General features: G+C 39.9%; 1 protein-coding gene across 1 annotated transcript in view; it reads right to left on the bottom strand.

Moving 5' to 3' along the window:
- IL1RAPL2 (interleukin 1 receptor accessory protein like 2) overlaps nucleotides 1-24,913 on the bottom strand; it is a 1,007,763-nt gene that overhangs the window by 513,822 nt on the left and 469,028 nt on the right. The window contains exon 3 of the mRNA XM_089684924.1: nucleotides 23,612-23,885. Within this exon, the coding sequence (XP_089541050.1) occupies nucleotides 23,612-23,885 (274 nt within the window). The remainder of the gene's footprint in view (nucleotides 1-23,611; nucleotides 23,886-24,913) is intronic.

Here is a 24,913-nt window from a genome sequence, read left to right as displayed (position 1 = left end):
AGATCATGTCATTAAAATGATTGCCTACTAGACAGAGAAGAGATTTACTAAAGCCCTCAGTCCACAACTAGTAACGATTCGGAATTTACTAATGGTCACAAAACTTAGTGACCGTCTAAATGAGTTCACCTCCTAGAACCAGGTGAACAGCAGAGAACAGTTATTTATGGGATTGTGACCATTTGCAGACAAGGTGCTTTAGTAAATCAACTCCACAGAGTCTATTCTTCCATACAAAAAAACTACCTATTAGCATTTTTTCCAAAAAATTATGTTTTGCTTTAAAGGAAATTTGTCATAAAAGAATCTTGAAGCCTGCCATTACCGACCTTTCTTTCTAAAAATATCAGATGCCTGACCATCATGCTGACTTTCTTGCATTAGAACTTTCATTCAATGATCTTGAACAAGTATACAAATAAGGACTTCTCAATTTTCTCCAACTTTTCTGATTGCCATACTTGTTCCAGCTAAGGGATACAGAGATCATTGATGTCAAAGGCTCATTACACCAGCCCAATACCTAGCTTTCTAAGAATGAGGTCTGTTATTTACTTTAAAACATGGCTAGAGGAAAACAGTCCTTATGTTAGGCTAACCTGCTTTTACCAAATAACATTTATATTTTAACACACAGAATTTTTAGGCTGGGTGTTGCTTTTTTTGAAACCCTAATGGCCAAGAAAATCCAGATTAAGCATTTCGCATTTTCAAAATTCATACCATTTTAGCTTCTTTAAAGAGATAGCCACAGAACCAGAGAACTAGGGGACCTTCTGGTTCTGTGTTGCAGCACTGTCCACTCTGCCACCAGAGGACTTGAGACTCTGGAGCATATACTCTGCTTGGTGTTTTTACCCCGAGGATTCTTTAGCTCCACCTGCCTTCCAGCTGCAGTAAATCTCTAATCAGATTATCTTGTAAATAGCAAGAATTCCTGTGTTCTGTGCCCATTTGTATGGATTTGTTCCCTGGGTGTGTGCTTTCCTGATGAACTGCTGAGCTACTAGATCTTTGGGCTTTTGACTGTTTTCTCAACTACTCTCTTTGCCTGACAATTGTGTATTACTCTGCCAGTCTGTGTACGACCCTGCCTGTCTTCAACCACACTTCCAGATTTCTACTTTGTACCTTGCTGTCAAGACTCAGCCTGCCTGACTAAGCTTACACCTCAACTCCCAGCCAAAGCTCCACTCTGTATTAACCTTTCTACAGGTACTTTACAGGTTTATGGTAAACTTTAGAGCACAGTGAAGACTGTTCGCTTCCAAACTAACTGTCCCATTCCAACTGAATAATATATGATCTCCTATGAACAGGGAGTTTGCTACGCTGACTCATCCAGTGTACATTTGAACTTGAGCTACTAAACTCTGTACACAACCACCTTTTTTTCTTAAGAAAGGCCTTTCACATGAATACATTTCAAACACTCATCATATACCTTGCTACCTTGTAAACGCTAAAACGATAACACATACTGTAACTACAGTTGCAAAATATACAAAATTGTTTGCAAATAATTACTGACCTTCAGAAAAGAAACAAGCACACATGGTGCTGTAAGCAAACTATAATTAAGTTAAACACTTCTAATATTTCAAATAATGTGGCAATAAAAATCCAAATGAACGCCGGGAGATTGGCTCAAATGTGGCTACTTTAATGTGGGAACTTTGACTTCAATCAGTAAGTGTTGGCTTGAGTTGCGGAAGAAATAGATTGGAATAGGTGAGACTGCATTCCAATGAGCTTGTCTGCGTCCAAATGAGTTGGACATAATATAGCTCACACTGCTTACTTGAGGAATATGATAAGTGTTCAGGATTTCTAAGTGCTTTGTGATTTAATGACTGCCAACACGACTTACAACATATTGCCGAGCAGGTGTTTCCTTTTAATAATTGTAAAAGACTGAAAGAAATCAAAGAAGAAATTGCATTTTAATGACTCTGACACTTCATCACAATCCTGTGAATTTACACATCCTGGCCATTCCAGCTAACTAGAAGGATGAGAGAAGAAAGGAGAAAAACTCTCATTATCTTTCTTCTGTTCTACAAGAAACTGTATACAATTATCAAATTTGGCTGGAAAAAAGTACATGCAAAATCAACAAAGAAGGAAATGTGTCCTTTTATATATAATTACAAGAGCTAATGCAGTTTGACGCCCACAGAAAAGTTAGATTATCAAATCCATAATGAGAACATTGTTTTGTTTTTGTGCCCAATATTGCTGTAAACTTGCAGAGCCATAAAGAAACAGTTACTTCCAAAATTGCATATTTTACTTCAAAACTTCCATTAATGCAATGATATTTTCAATCTACATTTATCACCATACATAAACGTTGTAGTCAGGAGTATCTTATCTGTACATTTGACCCCAGCCCCCTCCAAGTCTTATATTCACCTCTATAGGTCCAGTGAGATATCACTCACTAGATCGCAGTGCTGCATTACATCTGGCCTTTTGGATGCCAGTACTGTGTTACAGGCTTTCAGTGCACCTTATTTTCTTTTTCAATTCAGCTTAAAGTAGATCTAAATTCAATCACTAAAATGGCATGTACATTTTAATATGTCAATATTATTTCAGTTGTTCTTTCTTTTTCCTGCTATGGGAAAAAAAACTGATTGCTAATTGTGCTCCTGTTGTGTTACTAGAGATGAACTTTGGGTCTGGGTCGAACCGAAACCCTGTTCACAGTATAGCAGCATCTTTGACCAGTTTGTTTATATCCAGCATCCAGCCAGGGATCTGTCATTTTGTGGCAGGAGGGCAATGAGTGAACATTGTTGAGCAATGGGTTGTTGGGTCAACATTGTATGGGGGAGGGTCACAATGATTGGTGAGGATTTACATCACTGAACAGCAGGATTAATATTGGATATACATCAGGAGACACTGTTTTATTTTTTACTTTAAAAAAAAAAAAAATTACTTGTTCATTGTGTTTTTGTTTGCCTTTTACATAATTTGTGAAAAATAGTTATTCATGAATTGGTGGCTTGCTCTGGTACCAGATCCAAACAATTCCTCTCTCTGCAAATAATTTGTGAATCAGTTACACCGTACTCATTCATCTATGGATGGGGGATGGATCTGGGACCTCCTTATTCTCAAAGGGGCTTTTAAATTCTGAAACACTGCTCCCCACAAATGTCTTTAGAGACAGGATGTTTCGGAGGAAGCCCTTGTCCCCTCCACATTGGGGAGAAAAGTGCTTTGCAAGGGGGAGGGGGGAACTATGCCACCACCCCCTCTTTGCAAGGTACCCTCCAAATGTTGAAAGCATGTGGCCTATTCTGGTTCAGGAGGTGGAGCGGCTGGGGCACACACTCAATTCCCTCCAATTCCTGACTACGCAGGCTGCATGTCAGAATTAGGGTCCTTTCTGGCAATTAGGGGGAACCCCACTTTTTTGTGTTTTTTCTTAAAGGGGCAATACATGTGACCACACTGCTAGGAACAAATCCCCCATGCCCCCTCATATGTCCCAGGCTCCCCTATCCCTCCTAGGTTCCCCAAACCTCCATTGTGGGTGTCAAGATGGAGAGCGGCAGGAGATCTGCAAACATTCATTCCTAGCGTCCGTTTGTTGATCTTCCCTGGGTAGTATAAACCTGAAAGTACTCGGAACACACTTCCTGGTTTAGAGCTGTCAATCTCTGGCTGAGGAAGAAGCTTACTATGCACAGTCTGTATGTATGTAGGGGTGCAGGGCTTTTAATGTTTTTGGTTTCTTTGTTTTTTTTTTTTTTTTAATTGAGCATTAGTTTTCTAAAATGTTTCTTTTTTTTTTATACTGAATTTCATTCCTACCACATGATAACATAGTGCAAGTGACATGTTTCTCTATGGAGACATCAGAGTTCTATTAGACCCCTAATATTGCCTCCATACTGAATTGAAGCTGATTGAGTTCAAACACAAATGCATTCCATAGGTGTGAGTAAGAGCAATAATTTCTGTGTCATCATTTACAGTTAACTCTAAACTGATGAGCTCTAAAAATTTTGAAATTATTGTCTAAATCGACAATTATGGGTACTGCAGTTTTTTGTCACTTTACAAGTGTACATAACTTTAGACCTGATATATTTGGTGTATGTTTACTTAACACAACCACAACTTTTTTTTTTTTACAAAAATAAAAAAAAAATAGCGATGGTAGTGCAGAGGGACCACAGCAAAACAGAGATAGCATTGATGCGCTAGACAGATGACATCCAAGTATGCACCTTTGAAGTTCACAGGAACAAGAAACAGTCCCTGCTAAAAAAGAATGTATGACAGACCTGATGCAGAATTCTGGGCCCAAGAGAAAATATGCAGGCCTGCAAATACAGGGTGGGGCAGATGCCCCCCTTTGGTTTAGGTCAAGGGAAATGCTAAGGCAAAAAACCCTAAACACCTCTCTACCATAGGGACATGGGCAACAACTCTTCAATCCACAGATCTGCTGGAGTGGCCTGGGGATCCACTAGTCAGCGCAAGGAGGCATAAAGGAGTGAATGGGGAATGAGCAAAAAGTGGAATTCTACTTAGTAGCCCCAAAAAATCAGGTTCTACAACCAGGCATCCAAGAGGCTTCTGGACTAGATGTCCATGAAAGTGAATAGAACCCACTAAGAGTGACAGTGTCCCTCCATGGCGAGGACTTGTCTGCAGGCTAGAATTTAAGAATTTAAAGAGATGGGCTTTGTGTTAAATTGGACCACAAACTTAGGTCTGGCCTCTGAGTATAACAGCTCAGAAAAAGAAAAGAAAATCTTCTGGACTTCCAAAAGAGGAGAAGGTATTCCCATTGAGAAGGTACTCCCATTGACATCATTACTGAAGGTGTCCAAGACAAGTCCGAGGAGACACTGTCCTATGAAGGCCATGCACAGAAACATGCCTGCTCCACAGCCCAATGCTATAAACAAAAGGTATTTGATATGTGTGCTGAAAAAGACTTATGCAGGAATTAGGATGGAGACATCCACCAACCCATAAACCAAAGATATTTGACATGTGTGCTGAAAAGGACTTATGTGGGAATTAGGATGGAGACATCCACCAACAGATACCGAGTACCAGCATAAGCTCCAGGATTCTTAAATTTAAATAATTTCCTAATGATTGATACTAGCCTCATGGCAGTAACGATCTTGGATCTGTAAGCACTAGTGTAGCCTCCCCAGGAATCACATAACTCGATAAGGTGGCAGCACAATCAACAGTTGGATTCCTCAAATGGTATTGGATAATGCAATGTCTGGAGTCTCTCAGCCCCCAGTCAGGACACCAGGAAGGAGTGAGTTCATCAGAGAGGAGTCAGTTGTCTGAGGGCTTCTAAAGGATCCCAGGCAGGGAGCAATACTAGTAGAAGCCATAAGAATCTCACCAAATTAATAAGGTGGGACACACAACAGCAACAAGAGTAAAAATCAAAGGTTTAGAGGATATTAGGGTTCCAGGCTGACAGATATTGATACCGCAGTGCAGTGAAATGTGAAGGGGTATGTAAAGGCTCCAACATTCAAGTTAGCAAACTTGCAAATTGACCCAATTGGCCCAAATCCTGGGAAATATGGGAAGGGGACTACATGTGACAGATAAAAATACCTGAAGAAAAGGATGGGCTCGGCAGGAGACAGCGTCTCAGGCTGTCAAATTTAGGCCATAGAGAGAAGCAGCATTGCAGGTCAACCTTAGGTACAGGTGCATCAGTAACCAAAGACTACAGTACAGCAGGTAGAGTCTGAGGCACAGAGAGGACGTTTTTATAATTCTCCAGTCAGGGGTGTCCAGGCCCTCAAGATGCTCCAGGTAACAAAGCTAAAAACAAAACAACAAAAAGAGGGTGCACCAGCCTAGTGCATTAACTTCATATACCATTTAATAATTCATAAAAGCAAATATTATACTCACAAATTAGATTAACAAGCATATCAGTGACATCAAAGCCATGACCGCCAAATCTGCAGCACTTAATTGATAGTATGGGAAGAATCCTTCCAGCTCCAAAGTGTCTAACACATTTCAAGTGGAATGCCCCTCTTCATCAGAGCCAAAGACCATGTTTTTTCAAATAAAGACAAGACGAAGCAGCAGGGGTGCCTGCAGAAGCGGGCATGTGTTGTTGATTAAGTGCTGCAGGTTTAGTGGGCGTAGCTTTGATTTAATTGATATACTTGTTAATTTAATCTGTTTATGAGTAAAACATTTTATTTTATTTTATGAATTAATAAATCGTATATGAAGGGATTTATGGTAATGAAGGCAATGCACTAAACTGGTTTTCCCTCTGTTTCTTGTTTTTTTAGTGCTGTACAAGTATACATCATGGGATACCCTCAATCCTAAGACGGCAGCAAAGCGTGGTGGTGCCATTTAGTCAGGACTGGAAGAGTAGAAACTTATTAGACTTTGAACACCACATTGGAGTGCAGGAGGTGGTTTCTATTGACTATGCTCTAGGTAACAAGCCTGCCCATTCATAAAAGGAACACAGTGCCTGCTCATTTCAAGTAGGGTCATCAGTGTATACCTATTTTTAGTATGGATGCTGGCTCCCACCCCCAAGTGGCTGCCAGAGCTTGGATGATAGTAAAACACGCAGAAAGGCCATGATTGATGATGGTGATCTCCTTCAGGGGAGGTAGAAACCTTTTGCAAAATACCATAGTATAGTAGCAGGAAAAGCTGGCACCATCTAGAAATGCCACACGTGTATGGCACCATCTGAAGCAAAATGGGGAATACAAAAGGAAAACATCAGTACCCACGACCTGCTCCATTCAACCAGACAAGAATTGTGGGTACTTTCCCCATAGTAGGCATCTCTTACCAAAACAAGGAAGCTTTCAGCTCAGGGAAACAGAGTGACAGGTCTGTTTCAAATTTATTAAGAAGAAGTAATACACTCACATGTGGCTCTGGGCAGACATGAATAGTGAGTTCAGCTGACAAGTGAAACCTGCATCTGATGATATATGGCATTTTATTCATTTACTGTACTATATGTGAGTGTATTACTGCTTCTTAATAAATTTTTATATCAGTACATACTGCACAATGGGAGTGTCCTTTGTTCCCTTTTAAGGATAGGAATGTGTGACCTCCATCAAAGTGAAAATAATGATGCAGCAGGCTAGTTCATTTTGCTGAAATTTCATTGCAGCAACTCAAAATGGTATCCAGTAGTTTGTATGCTTACCTGACAACGTCGGGCATGCTTCTAATGAGACAACGGATGGTGTCCTGGGGTATTTCCTCCCAAATCTGAACCAGGGCATCACTGAGCTCCTGGAGAGTCTGAGGTGCAACCTGGCGGCGTCGGATAGACTGAAACATGATATCCCAGATGTGTTTTATTGGATTTATATCAAGCGAGCATGAAGGCCATTCAATGGTATCGATTCCTTTATTCTCCAGGAACTGCCTGCATACTCTTGCCACATGAAGTCAGGCATTGTCGTACACCAGGAGAAATCCAGAACCCATTGCACCAGTATAGGGTCTGACAATGGGTCCAAGCACAGTCTTAATAAGCATGTAATCCCACTAATACTGGAAAAGGTAACTAAAAGTGACAGTAGTGCATATACATAAAGTGACCACTTAGTGCTAAAGTGTCAAAGTCTATGTATATAAATGACATATGTGATCCACTGTGCGTCTTCCGGTGATCAAATATTCGAATTATACACTCACCAGATGCATAATTCCAATATGCATATAGAAACATGTATCATCTCCATGGTTCAGTGGAATCATCTTATGGGTACATCTACCATCTCTGGGCTTCCCTCTGGGTACTTCTATCCTTTATGGGGTTCCCTCTGGATCATCCGGTTGGATACTGCACCTCTGGACTCCCTTCCCTGAGAACTCTGTGGGTGGGGAGAATACTAAGAGTTCAGTTTTGGAAAGATTGAGTTTGAGGAAATGGAGTGACATCCATGCCGATATGTCACTTAGTAGGTTAGTAATGCGAGAGGAGACTGAAGGGGTAAGGTGAGGAGTAGAAAGATAGATTTGTGTGTCATCAGCATAGAGATGGTACTCATCCTGGTCCCCCTTACACAAAGGAGCAAATACCGGTCCTGCTGATGGTTTAAGGACCTTCTATGGCCCTGTATAGCTCTAATAGAGTAACTACCTGTCTGCTGGAATCTCCTCCATGCTTTGAGACTGTGCTGGGAGACACAGCAAACCTTCTGGCAATGGCACGTATTGATGTGCCATCCTGGAGGAGTTGGACTGCCTGTGCAACCTCCGTAGGGTCCAGGTATCGCCTAATGATATCAGTAATGATTCTGACCCTAGCCAAATGCAAACTAGTGAAAAAGTGCCAGAAAAGATGAGTAAGGAAAAAATGTCAGTGGCTTCCATCTGTAAAACCATTCTTGTTTTGGGGGTCATCTCATTGTTACCTAATCTCAGGCTATCCCCTCTTCAGTCTGTCATGAATGCTGCTGCCAGACTCATTCACCTTACTAACCGTTCTGTATCAGCCACCCCTCTCTGCCAATCCCTCCACTGGCTTCCCATTGCCCAGCGGATACAATTCAAAACATTAACAATAACATATAAAACCATTTATAACTCTGCCCCAAATTAAATCACCAATCTTATCGCCAAATATCACCCATACCGTACTCTCCACTCCTTGCAAGACCTCCTGCTCTCTAGCTCCCTTGTCTCCTCCTCCCATGCTTGTCTCCAGGACTTCTCCAGAGCTTCCCCCATCCTCTGGAATTCTCTACCCCAATTTATCAGACTATCGCCTACTCTGCTCACTTTTAGGCGATCTCTGAAAACCTATCTCTTCAGGGAAGCCTATCCTGCCCTCAGCTAATAATGAAATCTTCTACTCTTCCTACCAGTCCATCCCCCACAGTTACTACCTTTTGTACCACTAGCCCCTCCCTCCTAGATTGTAAGCTCCGAGGAGCAGGGCCCTCCTATCCCTCATGAATTGAACTGTATTGTTGCTGTATTGTCTCCCGTTATATTGTAAAGCACTGAGCAAACTGTTGGCGCTATATAAATCCTGTATAATAATAATAATAATAGTTGTTTTCTGCTCACTGGGGATTCAGCAGTCCTCTCAGACTGGAGGCAGTGGATTATTTCTAAAAGCAGGCCTGCTAACAGTTGTTGTTGCTTTATGGTGAATGTCGTTACTTTTGCTCACAATTACCAAGAATGATTATATTTGCTCTATATATCAATGTCATTTTGTTCTTCCTGACCAAGTTACCTTTAATTCCAACATTAATTTCGCATTGGTTTACACTAACTTGTGTGTGAGTCCCTTTTACAGTTGTGATTTACTTTGGTCACAGGAGCACAGTGGTGTCATCAGAGGTTGGGTTCGCCACAAGAGGTTCAGATTGACACGGAACCCAAAATAATTTACTAAGCAACCCTTAAGGGGGTAATGCTAAATATCTATGCCTTTTCTGTTGTGTCTGTGTTTTCCTCTTGCAAAATAGCAATGCAGTTATACTCGGTATCCTAGCTGTGAAATCTGCTGCCACTGAATGCTAGTCTCAGGAGATTTGTAGTAAAATTTGGTGATGTTTCCACTTTGCTGTTCTCTACTCACTAGCTGGAGGCTCTCACAAGTACAATAAAGCCCTGTCTCTACCAAGATGGAGATCTTGCGGTACTAGATTTAAAGCATAAGTTCACCTTTTGTAACATGCTACATGTTACACCCATATTGAGGGTGTAACATGAAACATGTTACGATTGGACCGGCCCCTGTACTCCCCGATCCCCACTGTGACAGCTAGCAGGGGGTTTTCTCCCTGCTAGCTGCCACAATTTAAAAAAAAAAAAAACACTCATTCACAGTACTATGCGAATGGGAAAACTACGAGTACCGACATCCTTTGTGGCTGTAGTTTTCAATAAACTACTGTGGCGCTCCACAGCGCCGTGGTAGTTCATTGAGCCTTCCTGTCAGTATCTGCTTGCCCATACGGGATGTATGAGAAAGCAGTTACTGACAGGTCAGAGGGAGACCTGCATGGCACTAGCGATCTGTTGATCCCTCATGCAATGCTTTAGAGGCTCCAGAAACAAAAAATGATAAACGCACATTTTTTTACCTGCAAAAAATGTGCATTTATTATTTTTTTGTTAAAAGGTGAACTTATCTTTTAAGTTAAATACATTAGAGGAGATTTACTCAAACTGGAGCACTCCACTGGTACAGTGGACCTGGTACAGCTGTGCATGGTAGCCAATCTGCTTCTAAATTCAGCTTGTACAATTAAGCTTTGACAATAAAACATGGAAGCTGATTGGCCTCTATGCTGAGCTGCACCAGATTTTGCATGCTCCAGTTTCAGTATATTTCCCCCATTGTGTAAGTACACTCTCACGTAGTTTTAGTAAACCTAAATATGTTTGTACTGACATATAATCAAATCATAATGCGTATGGCACACTGTAAGTATTAAAAGGTATAATTTGGTGCTTGTGATGTCACTGAAGCATTGGCAGATGATACATTTGTAGCACTAACCCCGTAGGAGTTGCTAGAGAATTGGGTCCTACACAGCCAGGCAACATGCATTTTCCCATCCAGACTTGCATCCAGGAGACAGTAACCAGTCCTTGGGCTTGTTTTTTTGCATTTTATTAGGGGAATTAGACCTTGGTAAGTGGTGTATGGGATGCTCAAGAATAATGACAACAGAGGATAATCTTCCTGAATTATATACAAGTCTTTACAGCAAAAATTATCTTCTTGAGAGATAGCCAGCATTTCCTTTAGTACCACCCTAGACCCCAGATTCACCTAATCCAGATGTTCTGAGTGAATCCCTAGGTAGGGGATCCAGTATCTGCCACAAGGGTGAGACAGTCCCGGGTAGTAGTTAATCTAGTTTCCCACTGAAGTTCTCCTTCCCCTTACTGGCCCAAGGGGTATAGGTTTACTCACTAAGTCCTTCTCCTGTGCTGCTGGTGGATTGGTGGCTGCTACTAGGCCTTCTAGCTTGGCTGCTCCTTCCCTGCTGCATAGATGGTCCTCCCTCTGGAGGCTGATGAAGTCCCAAGCTTTCCTACTTCCAAGCTTCCCTGCCTGTAGGTGAGCCCCTTCCCATCTGGGCTCCCTCCCAGGATCTTGCTCTCCAGCCTCACTTCTCTATCTTCCACCCAAACTCTCCTCCTGCTGTGTAGGCTCTGTCACTTTTAAGGACTGTACTTACCCGTGTCAAGACTCCTGCTGGGGATTGGTCAGTATCCCTCAAAAGTGCACACCAGCCACTCCTAACCTCTGCCCACTGCTTTTAGAACTCTCGCCAAAGTGCTAGTGCAGGGGAAAGTCTCAGAGAGCTGATCTGCAGAGCCTCTCAGCTCTGACCACAATTTGACCCCGCTTTGACTGTTACGCCTGGGCTGTTACTCAGCCCCTATCTAAAGAATCAACTCTAGCTCCCCCTAGATATCTAGGAAGATGCTACACATTGGAGAGTTAGGCATACTTATTTCCCTTCCTAAGCAGAAAACTCTCACCCCTTTCAGTACATGTTCCTGTCTGAGAAGCACACACAGAACATATATAGTTCTCTTTAACTGAAAAACATTCCCAACTCAATTTTATGATGCACTGAGCTATAAATCCATACAGATTTACTGTGAATTAAGAAATCTTTCCCAGAGATTGATCTGTGACTGACTCGCTCACATCTCGGTAGAACAGTTATGTTAAATCTGAGCTTATGTTGTGGCTACAAGGGTAAAGGCTTACATTAGAAAAGGAGGATTATTATTTATAAAACGCTGTCATAGTCTTTCATTTCTGTATGATGAAAATGGTCAGATTTGTATTATAAAGCACAAGAGCTCTTTAATTTTTATGTTTTCATATGCTTGAGTTGAGGGTTAGCCCAAGCATTAGTGGTCTGATAAAGTCTATTACGAAACACATGCATTTTCCACATATAATAACACCCGAGCGAGAAGCACAATCAACTTCTGATTATGTGCTAAAGCACTACTTACAGGGAGTTACTCGCCTATATCTGCTCAATTTACCACAACAGCTGCATGCCATTTGGGGATGTTATGTAAAGGGTATGAATGCAGATCTAAACTTTGTCACAGATGATGACAATCCATATGTGTTAAAGAAAACCTGTACTGAGATATGTAGTCTAGAAATATGTAGGTGTCCATTGATGACCTTCTTGGTTGAATGTCATTAATATTAACCTTGTACATTGCTGTTATCTATGTTCTGGGTAGACAGACAAGAAACCAATACAAACAAGAATACAGCATACAGACCATGATGTAGTATTGAGAAATACATTCGTGAAATCACTTAAAATGGACCTATACTTAAAGTGGAGCTCCACCCAAAAGGGAAAGTTCCACATTAAGGCCTTGTCAATTGCTTCTATTAGTTAAATGGAACGGAAGCGGAAATTCTCCTCAACACTCTTCCTTGCAGTCTTCCGGGACATGTCACAGAATCCCAGAACACTATGGGACCGTTCACAGTGCAAAGCATGGCTTGCAAATGAGCAGTGGGCATCCGGCTGTGAAACTGTACAGTTAAGATGGCGGCGCTGGGGACAGATAACAGGAGGCGAAAACAGCTGGGGTTTGAACATTGCTGTATCATGGGGCAGGTAAGTGGCTGTTTATGAAAAGTCAGCATCTACAGTTTTTGTAGCTGCTGATTTTTAATTTATATACAGGAGATTGGAGCTCCTCTTTAAAATCTGAACTTTGGCTGTCTAACGGGTATTCATTAGCACAAATCAATGGCCGAAAACAGTCAATAAAGTTTACCTTTATCATATAATTTATGAATAGAAGCAGTAGAATGCTTTCACACAGGTGACAGTGCCTAAGCATGCACTGTGTGCACAATTATTAGCCAAGTGAGTATTTTGACCAAATCATCATTTTTATGCATATTGTCCAGCTCCAAGCTGTAGAAATGTGAATGCTTATTGGATTTAAGCATATCAGGTGATGTGTATTTGTGTAATCAGGGAGGGTGTGGCTTAAGGAGATCAACACCCTATATCAAGGTGTGCTTATTAGGTAAAATGGGCCAAAAAAGAGATTTAACTGACTCTGAAAAGTCAAAAACTGTAAAAAGTGTTTCAGAGGATATTTAGGCATGATCACAGAACCATCAAATGTTTTGTTGCAAATAGTCAACAAGGTCAAGAAAAAAGGGAACAAACGTGTTGGGAAAAAAAAAAAAAGACACAAATTAACTGCTAAAAATTTCAGAAGAATCAAACGTGAAGCTAACAGGAACCCATTATCCTTCAGTGCTGTCATATTCCAGAACTGCAACCTTCCTGGGGTGCCCAGAAGGTGTTCAGTGCTCAGATACATGGCCAAGGTAAGGGAGGCTGAAACCTGACCACCACTGAACAAGATACATAAGTTGAAACGTCAAGACTAGACCAAGAAATATCTGCAGACATATTTTTTAAAAAATGTATGGTCTGGTGAGATGAGAATGACTTTTGACGGACCAGATGGATGGGCCCCTGGCTTTATCAGTAATGGGCACAGAGCTCCACTTCAACTCAGACACCAGAAAGGTGGAAGTGGGGTACTGGTATGGGCTGGTATTATTAAAGATGAGCTATTTGGACCTTTTCAAGCTGAAGATGGATTCAAAATCAACTCCCAAACCTACTGCCAGTTTTTAGAAGACACTTTCTTGAAGTAGCGGTACAGGAAAAAGTCTGCATTTTTCAAGAAGACCATGATATTTATATAAGACAATGCTCCATCACATGCATTGAAGTACTCCACTGCGTGGCTAGCCAGTTAAGGCCTTAAAAATGAGAGAATAATGAAAGAATTCCTCACCTGACCTAAACCCTATTGATAACTTGTGGGCCCTTCTTAAACGGGAGATTTACGGTAAAGGAAAACAGCACACTTCTCTGAACAGTGTCTGGGAGGCTGTGGCTGCACAAAAAGTTGATTGTCAACAGATCAAGAAACTGACAGACTCCATGAATGGAACGCTTACGACTGTTATTGAAAAGAAGGGTCACTGATTTTTTTTTTTAATTTTGAGTTATTATTCTCACAAGTGAGTTGGGAAAATGTTCATTTAATTGCATAATAATTCTGCACACCAATAGTTGCCCAATAATTGTGCACACATAGATAATCTCCTACGAAAGCCAAAACATCACTTTTACTTTATTAAATATTCAGGTTTGAGGTTTATTAACATTATAGATTGACCAAGAGCACTGTAGTTGTTTAATAATGAAATTAATCTTCAAAAATACAGTTTGCCTGATAATTGTGCACACAGTGTATACCATTCTTCTAGCCTCAGAAATTTGATAGGGAGTCCACACCTGCTTTTGAATACAGGATTACATTAAGGGTGTCAGGGTTAAATCAACAGGGAGACCTGTTTCACAGAGGCACTGTGCAGTGGATGAAAGAGTGTGACTAGGTAATAAAACAGCAACTGAAGAACATTTGCTGTAAGCAGTAGCACGTCTAGGGTGAGGTGACAGCAAATTTCCAAACTAGGATTTCAGAAAGGACATCAAAATGTTGAAAAGTGAATATAGCTACATAGTGCCGAATATTATCTTGACCTAAACAAGGTACATTTAAATAATGGCCAAACCTATTCACAGCATACATTTAACACATAAGACACCTTAAAACATTGCTGAAGTTAGGCATGGTTTGGTTATGTACACCTCCCAAAATAAAACCTAATTGAAGACACAGGGCATACATAGCACACACGTATTCTGTGTCTCTGGTTGCGGTCTCAGCACCACTTTTAGTGGCTATTTATGGCTGTAAAAATGACAGCCAGGACTTGCTGAGTCAGCAGTAGCAGCTGCCATCAAAATAAAGTATTAGAACCATGTTAGCAAGCATATTTCAGCAATACCAAGAAATGTTATTTTTAATTTGTATTAACTTTGTTTCGTTCATATGTAGGTCATTCATATGAAGATCAAAGGGGTGACCTTTGAGCTGCATATGATGTCAGTTAAAGCAGTTTTATGACTTAAACCACTTAACCTCTTAATATCCCTTAGTTAGCCATCATTAACTCTGTCCCCTTCTCCCGTTTTTTATGTTTTGTTTTAATTTTTTTTTTAACCATTAATAGTTAATTTTTTTTGTTTTTCTTCATTTTTGCATATGGTAAACCTTTACCTCTGCAATATGAGCACTGAATATGTGATCTCTATAACTGATCCAGTTGTGGTTTGATAACTTAACCTACAGTCTCAGTAGCTTGGCAGACAGTGACTCGATCCAAATGACCTCTTGCAGATCATAGGAATCTGGAATCCAAAAACTTGTGCAGATCATAAAAGATGAACTTCAGGTAGGTCGAAAAATCATAGTTTGTTTAGTTCCAGCAGAATACAATACATGTGATGAATGGAGGCTAAAGAATGAAAAGAAGCTTGGGACTAACTACACAGAGCATTCCATAGCTACAGAGTGAGGTAGGGACAAAATAATTAGAGACAAGCAAACCACAATTCAAGTGTAACATCACAAACACCTTAACACCACCCCCCCAAACTCGCAAATCTTGATACCAGAATTGTATTTTAATGTTTTTGTAAATGTAAAAAATGTATATTTTTTTATCCAGATGAACACTTTTTTTAACCAATATGGAGAAAATTTTGGAGAAAAACAAAGTTTTCAATTTACATTTTTTTCCCATTGCATAAATGTAAAAAGATCTCTGGTGCATGAGGGGTATACTGCTGAAGTGGTTAATTACTGTGCCAACAGTGAGAATATCACAGACACACATAACCTTAAGCTGATGCAGGTTGCCAATTACAGGGTGTGTCAGACATCAGGACAATTGATTTCCTTCTCAATGGGGCCTGAATATTACCAGTGTGATGGCACACATCAGAGCAAGGGCTAAGAGTCAGGAGCCAGCCGAGCAGAATTAGGAGCTTTCCAGTTAAATACCACACTATTATCAATGACTCTTTAGCTCCCCCTGACAGGACCATCACCACACATCTTTAGATAGGCTTTTAGTAGGCATCACCAAGTTAGAGGTAATAAACATCTCTCTACCTATATCAGCCAACCAACACAATCAAAACACACTCTCTTTCATGTGGCAATAGTTCTTACAAACATGGGAATTAGTCCAGAATTTAAAATTTGCACGCAAAATAATCACTCTTTGCTCAACTAACATTATGACACTCTAAGGTCGTGGAGTATACTGCCAATCAACTAAATTTATTTTTTAAATCCATATATTTAATTTGGTGGCACAAACATGTTTTCATTGCATTAGATGTCCTGACCAAGTCTAAGCATGATGATAATAGGGCCTTCCCTAACTTTAAAGTTTATAATCAAGAAGTCCTACTCCTTCATGTCTTAGAATGGCATCATAATACCAAAGACAAGTTCAGTGTCTCCCTGAGGATATCTTCCTGGTAAATCTGAGGAGTATAGACACACCCCAAGCAAAACATTTGCCCTTTCCCATTCTCTTTTTGAAAATAAAAACATTGCATGCAGTATTTTCTAAAGCAACTTTTAATCTCAATGAAAGATGCATGTGTCATGGTGACAGAATCCCAGTGTATTGTCACCCTGACACATACACCCTTGGTTGAGATTAAAAGTCAATTTGACACAATGCACAGACATGCAGTGTTGGACAGCTAATACAGAAGGGAATATATATATATATATATATATATATATATATATAGATACAGTAAGTAGTGCCTAAAATGGGAAAAACAAAACATGGAAATTGATAAAAATAGTGTGGTGCTATCTAATAAATACCTAGATAAATTTCATCATTCCCAAGAAATTGTGCATTAAACATCACGTGTAAATAAATAGGAGCAAATTCTCTTGTGTAAGCACAATTTCCATAAAATATCTTTTTCGTGCTTGTGAGCAGCATCAAATTCAAATGAAGGTGATTAACAACTGCTCACCTTATCTCTGTGATTGAAAGGCTGTTTACCAAAAAATCATGTCATATGAGCTGTTGTATCAAATACGTATGTTCTCCATACTTTTTTCTAGGAATAAACTGCTTTGATTGACTTCTTCGAGTTTCTCCTTCCTTTATCAGTGCTGGGTCTAAAAAATGGGTATGAGGTGAATGCTCCTATATTTTTTGCATCAGTATATAGTATGTTTTTTTTTTCTTTTATCAGGTGTATTATGAGCGGCAAAATGTATTCTTGATTCTGGTTATATCAGCCCTTTGTGCACTACTCTTTGCATACATGCTCTGCTCCTGCTCATATATTGTATCTTCACTACTTTCTTTGCCCTTGGAAGAGGATCCTCCATCTTCACTTCTGTTTTTAAACCCACATACTGTAGGATATTCCTGCTATCCCAGGTGTGAATAAAGAACTCTTTTTTACATTTTCCTATTTAATATTGGACAGGAGGAATAGCCTCCTATCCCTGGAAATGTTGTTTTTAATTTTTTCCTTCCTTGATGTGCGCTGAAGATTCTGCCCCCATGAGATCTGCCTAAAGGTCCTAGATCACATTTATCTCCTTTAATGTGAAAGGTCTCAATTTTACTGAAAAAATATCAATATTACTTTTAGACCTTGGAAAAATGGGGAGCAGTATAGTTTTTGTTTTGTTTTTTTTTTACATGAAACTAAATTTTAAAAAAAGATAAAGTGCTCAAATTGATGAGTAGATTTTCCAGTTGCCTATCATCTTTCTCCAAGGCTAAAGGGGTTAATATTCTCATTGATGGTTCGGTTCCTTGGAAATTGTCCTCACATTTAGTCGATGAAAATAGCAGGTACATTCTGGTTAAAGGTTCCATTCGTAATACTCCAGTGACACTAGTGAATGTTTATTTTCCAAATGTGGACCACTTAAAATTTCTTAAACACTTGCTTTTTGTGGTGCTGGAACATAGCAAGGGCCTTTTGATCCTAGGTGGAGATCTTAACTTTGCATACTGTATGACCTTTGATTGATGTTTTGAAGAGGGGACCTCACATATAGTTTATTCCTATCTTAAAAAATTAAAAAAGAACTACACTTGCTATATTTTGTCCATCCAACAGTTAGGGACTATACATTCTACTTACTTATGCATGGTACTTATTCTTGTCTGGATTATTTTTTATTTAGCGCAAAGAGCTGGCACCAATTGAATCTTCCAACCTAGCATTGGCTCTTTCAGACTTGTTAAGTGCACTTTGTCAGTATGGGGATTTGTCTAATTTTAAAATAACTATGGTAAACCTGAGATACTCAGTGTTTCTCTCCCCCTATCCCTGGTACAAAAATTGGAGGAATTCCCCTTTCAGTGAGTGTGTTCTCATCCTAAATATCTGGGAGTTAAGGTTACCCAACTCCTTCACTCTATATGATGTAAATGTTTGACCCATATTAAAGAAGATAAGGTCTGATTAACGTAATTGGCAATGGACTCAATGCCCATTATACAGTGCTCAGCATAAATGAGCACACCCCTTTTGAAAAATAAGATTTGAATCAATATCACAATGAACACAACAACAATTTCCACAATTTTGACAAAACTGAGTTTTATAGAACATTTTCTTAGCTCATTACATGAAAGTAAGATTAATGATATAACTTAGATTATAAACTCTTTGGTTTTACTCAAATTAGTAAATGCAAAATTGAATACACCCCACAAAAAATCTACTACATCTAGTATTTTGTATTTCCTCCATTATTTGTAATGACAGCCCCAAGTCCTTACAAGTCAGTTCAGACACAGATCTGGTTCCAGGTTGAAGCAACTCCCTAAGCACTCTGGGAAGTTTTATACAGGTCTTAATGAGCCCACTACCTTCAGCTGGGCTCATTACCTCAGTGCTGAAGGACTCAGCACTTCCCTCTAGTGGGACAAATCCCCATAAAGCCTGAACCTCGGACAAATGTATCGTCCATCCAGGATGCAACCAGGTGATTTCACCTGCCTACTGTAACAATATATATATATATATATATATATATATATATATACACATATACATACACACATTATTTTGCTAAAAGTATTGGACACCCTCCAAAATCATTGGATTCAGGTGTTCCAATCACTTCCATGGGAAAGGTGTAAAAAATCAAGTGCCTAGGCATGCAGACTGCTTCTACAAACATTTGTGAAAGAATGGGTTGCTCTCATAGGTTGCCACTTTTGACAGTCAGCTGTTAGTGGTATTATAACAAAGTGGAAACAACTGGGATCAACAGCAACTCAGCCAAGAAATAGTAGGTCACATAAAAAGACAGAGCGGGGTCAGCACATGCTGAAGCGCACAGTGGGCAGAAGTCGCCAACTGTCTGCAGAGTCAACAGCTAAAGACCTCCAAACTTCATGTGCCCTGCAGATTAGCACAACAGTGTGTAGAGAGCTTCATGGAATGGGTTTCCATGGCCGAGCAGCTGCATTTAAGCCTTACATCACCAAGTGCAATGCAAAGTGTCAGATGCAGTAGTGTAAAGCACATTGCCAATGAACTCTAGTGTGTTCTCTGGAATGGCAAATCATGTTTCTCTGTCTGGAAATCCGATGGACGTGTCTGTGTTTGGTGGTTGCCAGGAGAACGGCACTTGCCTGACTGCATTGTGCCAAGTGTAAAGTTTGGTGGAGGGGGAATTATGGTGTGCTTTTCATGCTCCCAACTTTGTGGTTGCAGTTTGGGGATGGCCCTTTCCTGTTCCAACATGACTGCGCACTAGTGCAAAAGCAAGGTCCATAAAGACATGGATAAGCAAGTTTGGGCTGGAAGAACTTGACTGGCCTACAGAGTCCTGACCTCAACCCGATAGAGCACCTTTGGGATTAATTAGAGTGGAGACTGCGAGCCAGGCCTTTTTGTCCGACATCAGTGCCTGACCTTGCAAATGCACTTCTGAATGAATGCTCAAACATTCCCATTGACACACTCCTAAACCTTGTGGACAGCCTTCCCAGAAGAGTTGAAGCTGTTATAGCTGAAAAGGGTGGGCTAACTCAATATTGAACCCTGAGAACTAAGACTGGGATGCCATTAAAGTTCATGTGATGTGCATGTAAAGCATTCATCCAAATACTTTTGGCAAACCAGTGTGTGTGTGTGTGTGTGCGTATATATATATACACACACACACACACATACACACAGCTAGACAGGACACAGGTTGATTCTGGAGGACATACCGATATGTCCTCCCATTCTTACTACTCTCTGTGCAATCCAAAGTCACAAAGTGGCATGGTCTGTGATCACTGTGTCCCTCAGACACAGCAGATCACAGATCAGGGTGTATGGGCAATTGTATTGGCCCTGTACCATGTGATCACTGTGACCAATCACAGTGATCACACATGTAAATAAAGCCTGCAGTGCTGCAACCTTTGAAGACTTTCTTCTCACAGTGATCACCTGTGAAAGGAGAGTGTGTAGTACAGTGCTGGCATTGTACTGCTCTGGTTAGTAATCAGAGACACAATATGCCATTGCAGTGTACAGTGTCTCGGATCATTCACCAGAGCAGTAGATTTTTGCCATAGTGATACTGCACTGCTCTGATGGCAATTTTTTTTTCACGCTCATTCACACATTTGTGGTGTTCTTTGTAGCACAATCCACATTTGGAGATAATTTACCAGCCAGCAAGAAGGCATTGTATTGGCTTTGGGTTTAATACCACTTTAAGGTGCTCCTTGGATTTTGGGTCCCTCTCTATGGTTAGGCTGTGTTAGAAATATCTTATTAATTGACAACTTTATGTATAAAAATATATTTTAATTTTCTTTCCACATTTTCTAAAAATGTGTGGCAAAAAAATGACATGTTCAAAAGACTCATTATGCCTCTTAGAAAATACCTTGAGGTGTTTGTTTTCCAAAAGGTGGTCATTTTGTTGGTGTTCCCCTGTCCTTCAGTGCTCCAGGGCCTCCAGAAATGTTATCGGTAGTCAGGAAATTTACATGATTTATGCTCCTAGAACACTTGAATGTTCTCCATGGATTTTGTGCCTCTATGTGCCAAGGCTGTGAAAAAGTCTCAGCAGAATGTGGTTTGGGTTTAATTCTAAGAATGTTTATGCTGTGTGTTAGAAATATCTTACGAATTGAAAATTTTTTATTTCATTCCATATTGCCCAAAAGCATGTGGAAAAAATAAATTTTCACTAGACTTACAATGCCTCTTTGGAAATACCTTGGGGTGTTTTCTTTACAAATGTGGTCATTTTGTGGGTATTTCCTGGTGCTCCACTTCAAAAATGTGACAGGAAAAAAGGAAGATGATTAAATTATGCTTCTAGAAAGCCAGAAGGTGCTCCTTGGATTTGTCCAACTATACAAAAAAGTGACAACCACTCTAACATATAACTGGCCTTTGCAGCAAGGTGCACATGGAAGGATGAAAGATTTCCTAACAACTTATGATGCACCTCTATGCATCTAAGCTATGAAAAAGTATGACACATGTGGTATCCTCAGTTAACACAGTTAAACAGTTTGATAAATGACAATTTTGTGTTAAGAAATTTACTTTTAACATTTTCCAAAGATTTATGGCCAAAAAATACAACTTAAAAAAAAATTCCCATGCCTCTTACTAACTTCCTTGGACTGTCTGCTTTCCAAAAAGGGGCCATTTTGGAGGTATCTGTACTGCCCTGGCATTTCAGGACTTTAAGCGTTGAAATAGGTCAGAAAATCAGGACTGATCAATTTTCAAATTATATATATATTTTATATATTAATTATATACACTATAGTTTGTAGATGTTATATTTGTCAAACAAAATAAATATACAAATTTTTTATATTTTTCACCAAAGAAACGAAAAGATTTTTTTTTCAAAATGTTTGGGATTTTTTCCTTTATATAGTAAAAATACAGAAAAAGCAGTGATTAAATACCACCAGAAGAAAACTATGAAAGATCTGTATACAAATTATATAAAATGTATTTGGTTACAGTGTTGCATGAGTAATTATCAAAGTGTGACAGTGCTGAAATCTGAAAAATGACCTGGGCAGAAAGGGGATAAACAGTCCAGTCTTGAAATAGTTAAATGGAATTACAAAGTTCAAAAAAGCCCCATTCCCTGCAGACTTCCACAACACCTGGGCCAGGGTTGTGAGGAAGATGCCCTTGTCCATATTAACATGATAACAAGGTACTTTTGCCAATATCGAGGGCATATGGCCTGTTATGGTTCTAAAGTGTGGAAAACACCCCCTTTTCTTGGCTAGCCAGGCCTCATGCTCAATCTGGCATGGAATTTGGATGGTGTTTCATGTGTGTGAGAGTGTGTGGGATCCCCCCATTACTATCTATTCTAATCTAGGATAAGGGTCCAGTCTACATAAAAAGAATCCTTTAATGCATGTTTACAAACAGCAGGAATCAGCTGTCACCTGTCATTTACCAGCAATTAAAATATCTTTTCTGTAATTCTCAGTTTTGCTCTAGCAAGTTTTATACATCCTACAGAGGCTAAGGGAAACCCTCAGGCAGTTTATTTAAAGGGATTTTACAATTATATCACCCTTTAAAACATTATTAAATCACTGCTCCCAGAGAAACAGAGTTTTAAACTTTTTTTTCTGCATTGGGACATGTCTCCCTGGGAAGTGTTTAGCTTCCTATGCCATTTGTTTGACAATCCCTTCTCTATTAGCCTATAAAATGCCATTAGTGTTTTTTTAACATTTGACTTCAGTAGAGTTTGGTTTAAGCACCCAAACTTTATTTAGGTTTGTGAACATACCCAAATCTAAACCCTGTTGAGTTTGGTTCATCTCTACTCACAACCATGCACCAGTTATTATAGACAGCAGGGAACCCAGGAACATCCAGAGGATCACTGTTGTGGTGAGGAAGGTGAGAGCATGAAAAGCGAATACTAGCCTTGCGTGTGTGGGTGCCAAAATGGCTCTCGCATGCCTGCCTGGAAAGGAGACAGTACAGGTGCAGTGGGATGTCCAGGCCAAAAGACCCACAACTCCAAAAATGGCACCTAATTAAAAAAATTATCAAGACCTTTCCCACCACCAGCTGTGACAGGACAGGAGTTACACCCAACGCTGCACTTTAGAAACAGCATGTGGACCAGTTTGCAGCACCTCCAGTCTCCCAGATAGGGCAAAGCCCTGAATAACAGTATAGGTGTATGCTGCATTCTCCCAGTCAGTCATGAAGGATATTGGGGGGGGGGGGGAAATATCCAGCAATCTTCGCCCTCCTGGTGGGCACACTCTCTAGTCTTCAGGGACAACGTTTAACCAATGTGTGTACCACGTCTTTGGACCCATTCTTCAGCTAACTTAATAAACTGCACCACAAGCCTAGCACCTAATGTGGTGCCCAGTACCCAAAAGGCAACATTACAGGTTAGCCCCCGATCTTCTTCCCTTTCAGGAAGCTTAGGAATAGCTGCTCTGGAAGCTGCCAAAATGTGCCTCAGTGTCTCTGCAGCAGTTCAAGAATCTTGCAGATTATATGAATATGAGGGATGGGTATGATGTTATCAAAGCTCACTGTTGCAATCTCTATATTAGATCAGTAGCGAGTAACTCACACTACAAAGCCTTAACTCTCACCTTAAGACACAAGTGTAGAATCCACTGTCTTGTACTTCAGCTGAATGGATCCACAACGAGTCATCATCTTTGCTCATTCTAGCCACTGAAAATAAAATAGGTTCTTCCAAGTCTCCTTTGGTTTTATACCACATAAGCCTGAGTCCTGCACTTTGAGCCATCGTGTAGTTAGTCCTGATATAACTGTAAAAGAGGGCACATTTTACTCGGATGGGTTCTCCCACCAGTGACATGTAGGTGTTGAGATCCACTGACCAGTCGATGCAGCCGTCAGCTGAAAGAAGAGCAGAAAACATTTTTAAAAAACAAAAATTACTAAAGGAAGTCTATCACTTCTAATAATTTGAATAAAATTGCTTTGGAAAGATAAATACATACTAGAAAATGACGTTAATAATATAAAAAATGTATAAAGTAGATGTAAACCATAAATGAATTAACTTTGGTTTGCTGAAGAAATTCAAGCATCACAAATAATTACCACAAATTGTTCAAAATATTTTCATCCATCACAATACTGGTGGTCTCCTACAACCTATTTACAGCTATTTCCTGTCTATAGTACATGCATGCACTGCAGTGCTGGCTGACCATCAGTAGTCTATGCAACAGGATGACAATGGGGGAGCATTGGAAGACAAGAACAAATGTTGTCACCCTATAACAAGAAACGTCTGAACAAGATTCTGCATGGCAAGATCACCAAGTATGATTTTAATTACAGCTGCAAGTTTAAAAATTTAGAAAATTACTTTTAAAATTACATTAACATATTAAAGAGTATATGAGATTTTTAGTGGATTTTTAATTAGGTTTAAATCTACTTTAAGTGATTTTGTAATTTCCTTTTTTTTTTAACTTATGATAAATTATGATCAGAGCTAGCCTAAACCTGTCAGGGCCTAAAAAGCACCCAACTTACCCACACTACTGAAGGACAGGCACCTTGTCCTTCTGGGGTGTCCTTGAATACTAAGCTCAGGCTTTACAAGGGCCCTTAATTTTAACTGAACCACCCTTCCTGGTGCTAAGCCAATACCCCTGTCCAGGTTCTGTCATTTAACCTTGAAATAACTGAGTGTTGGCTTAGCAAAAGGAGGTGGATTAGGCTAGTTTATGTGCTCTTGATCAGTAAAGGTGCCATGTACAGCCTTGTTCTAGTAGCCAAGGTTCCGAAAGGAACTGCAAGGTGCCTACACATTAGCACATGGTTAGTTTAGATACTCTTTTAGGTAATTTCAGTATCACTTTAAGGCATTGTTTTACAGCATTGTTAAAATGCTGGTCCATGTCTGACAAAAA

This window comes from Staurois parvus, unplaced genomic scaffold, assembly GCF_062004578.1.
Source record: "Staurois parvus isolate SC_StPar_1 unplaced genomic scaffold, SC_StPar_1.0 ptg000361l, whole genome shotgun sequence".
In the NCBI taxonomy this organism is placed as follows: Eukaryota; Metazoa; Chordata; class Amphibia; order Anura; family Ranidae; genus Staurois; species Staurois parvus.
The sequence above is the reverse complement of the archived record's forward strand: the minus strand, read 5'-3'. Positions and strand labels throughout refer to the sequence as shown.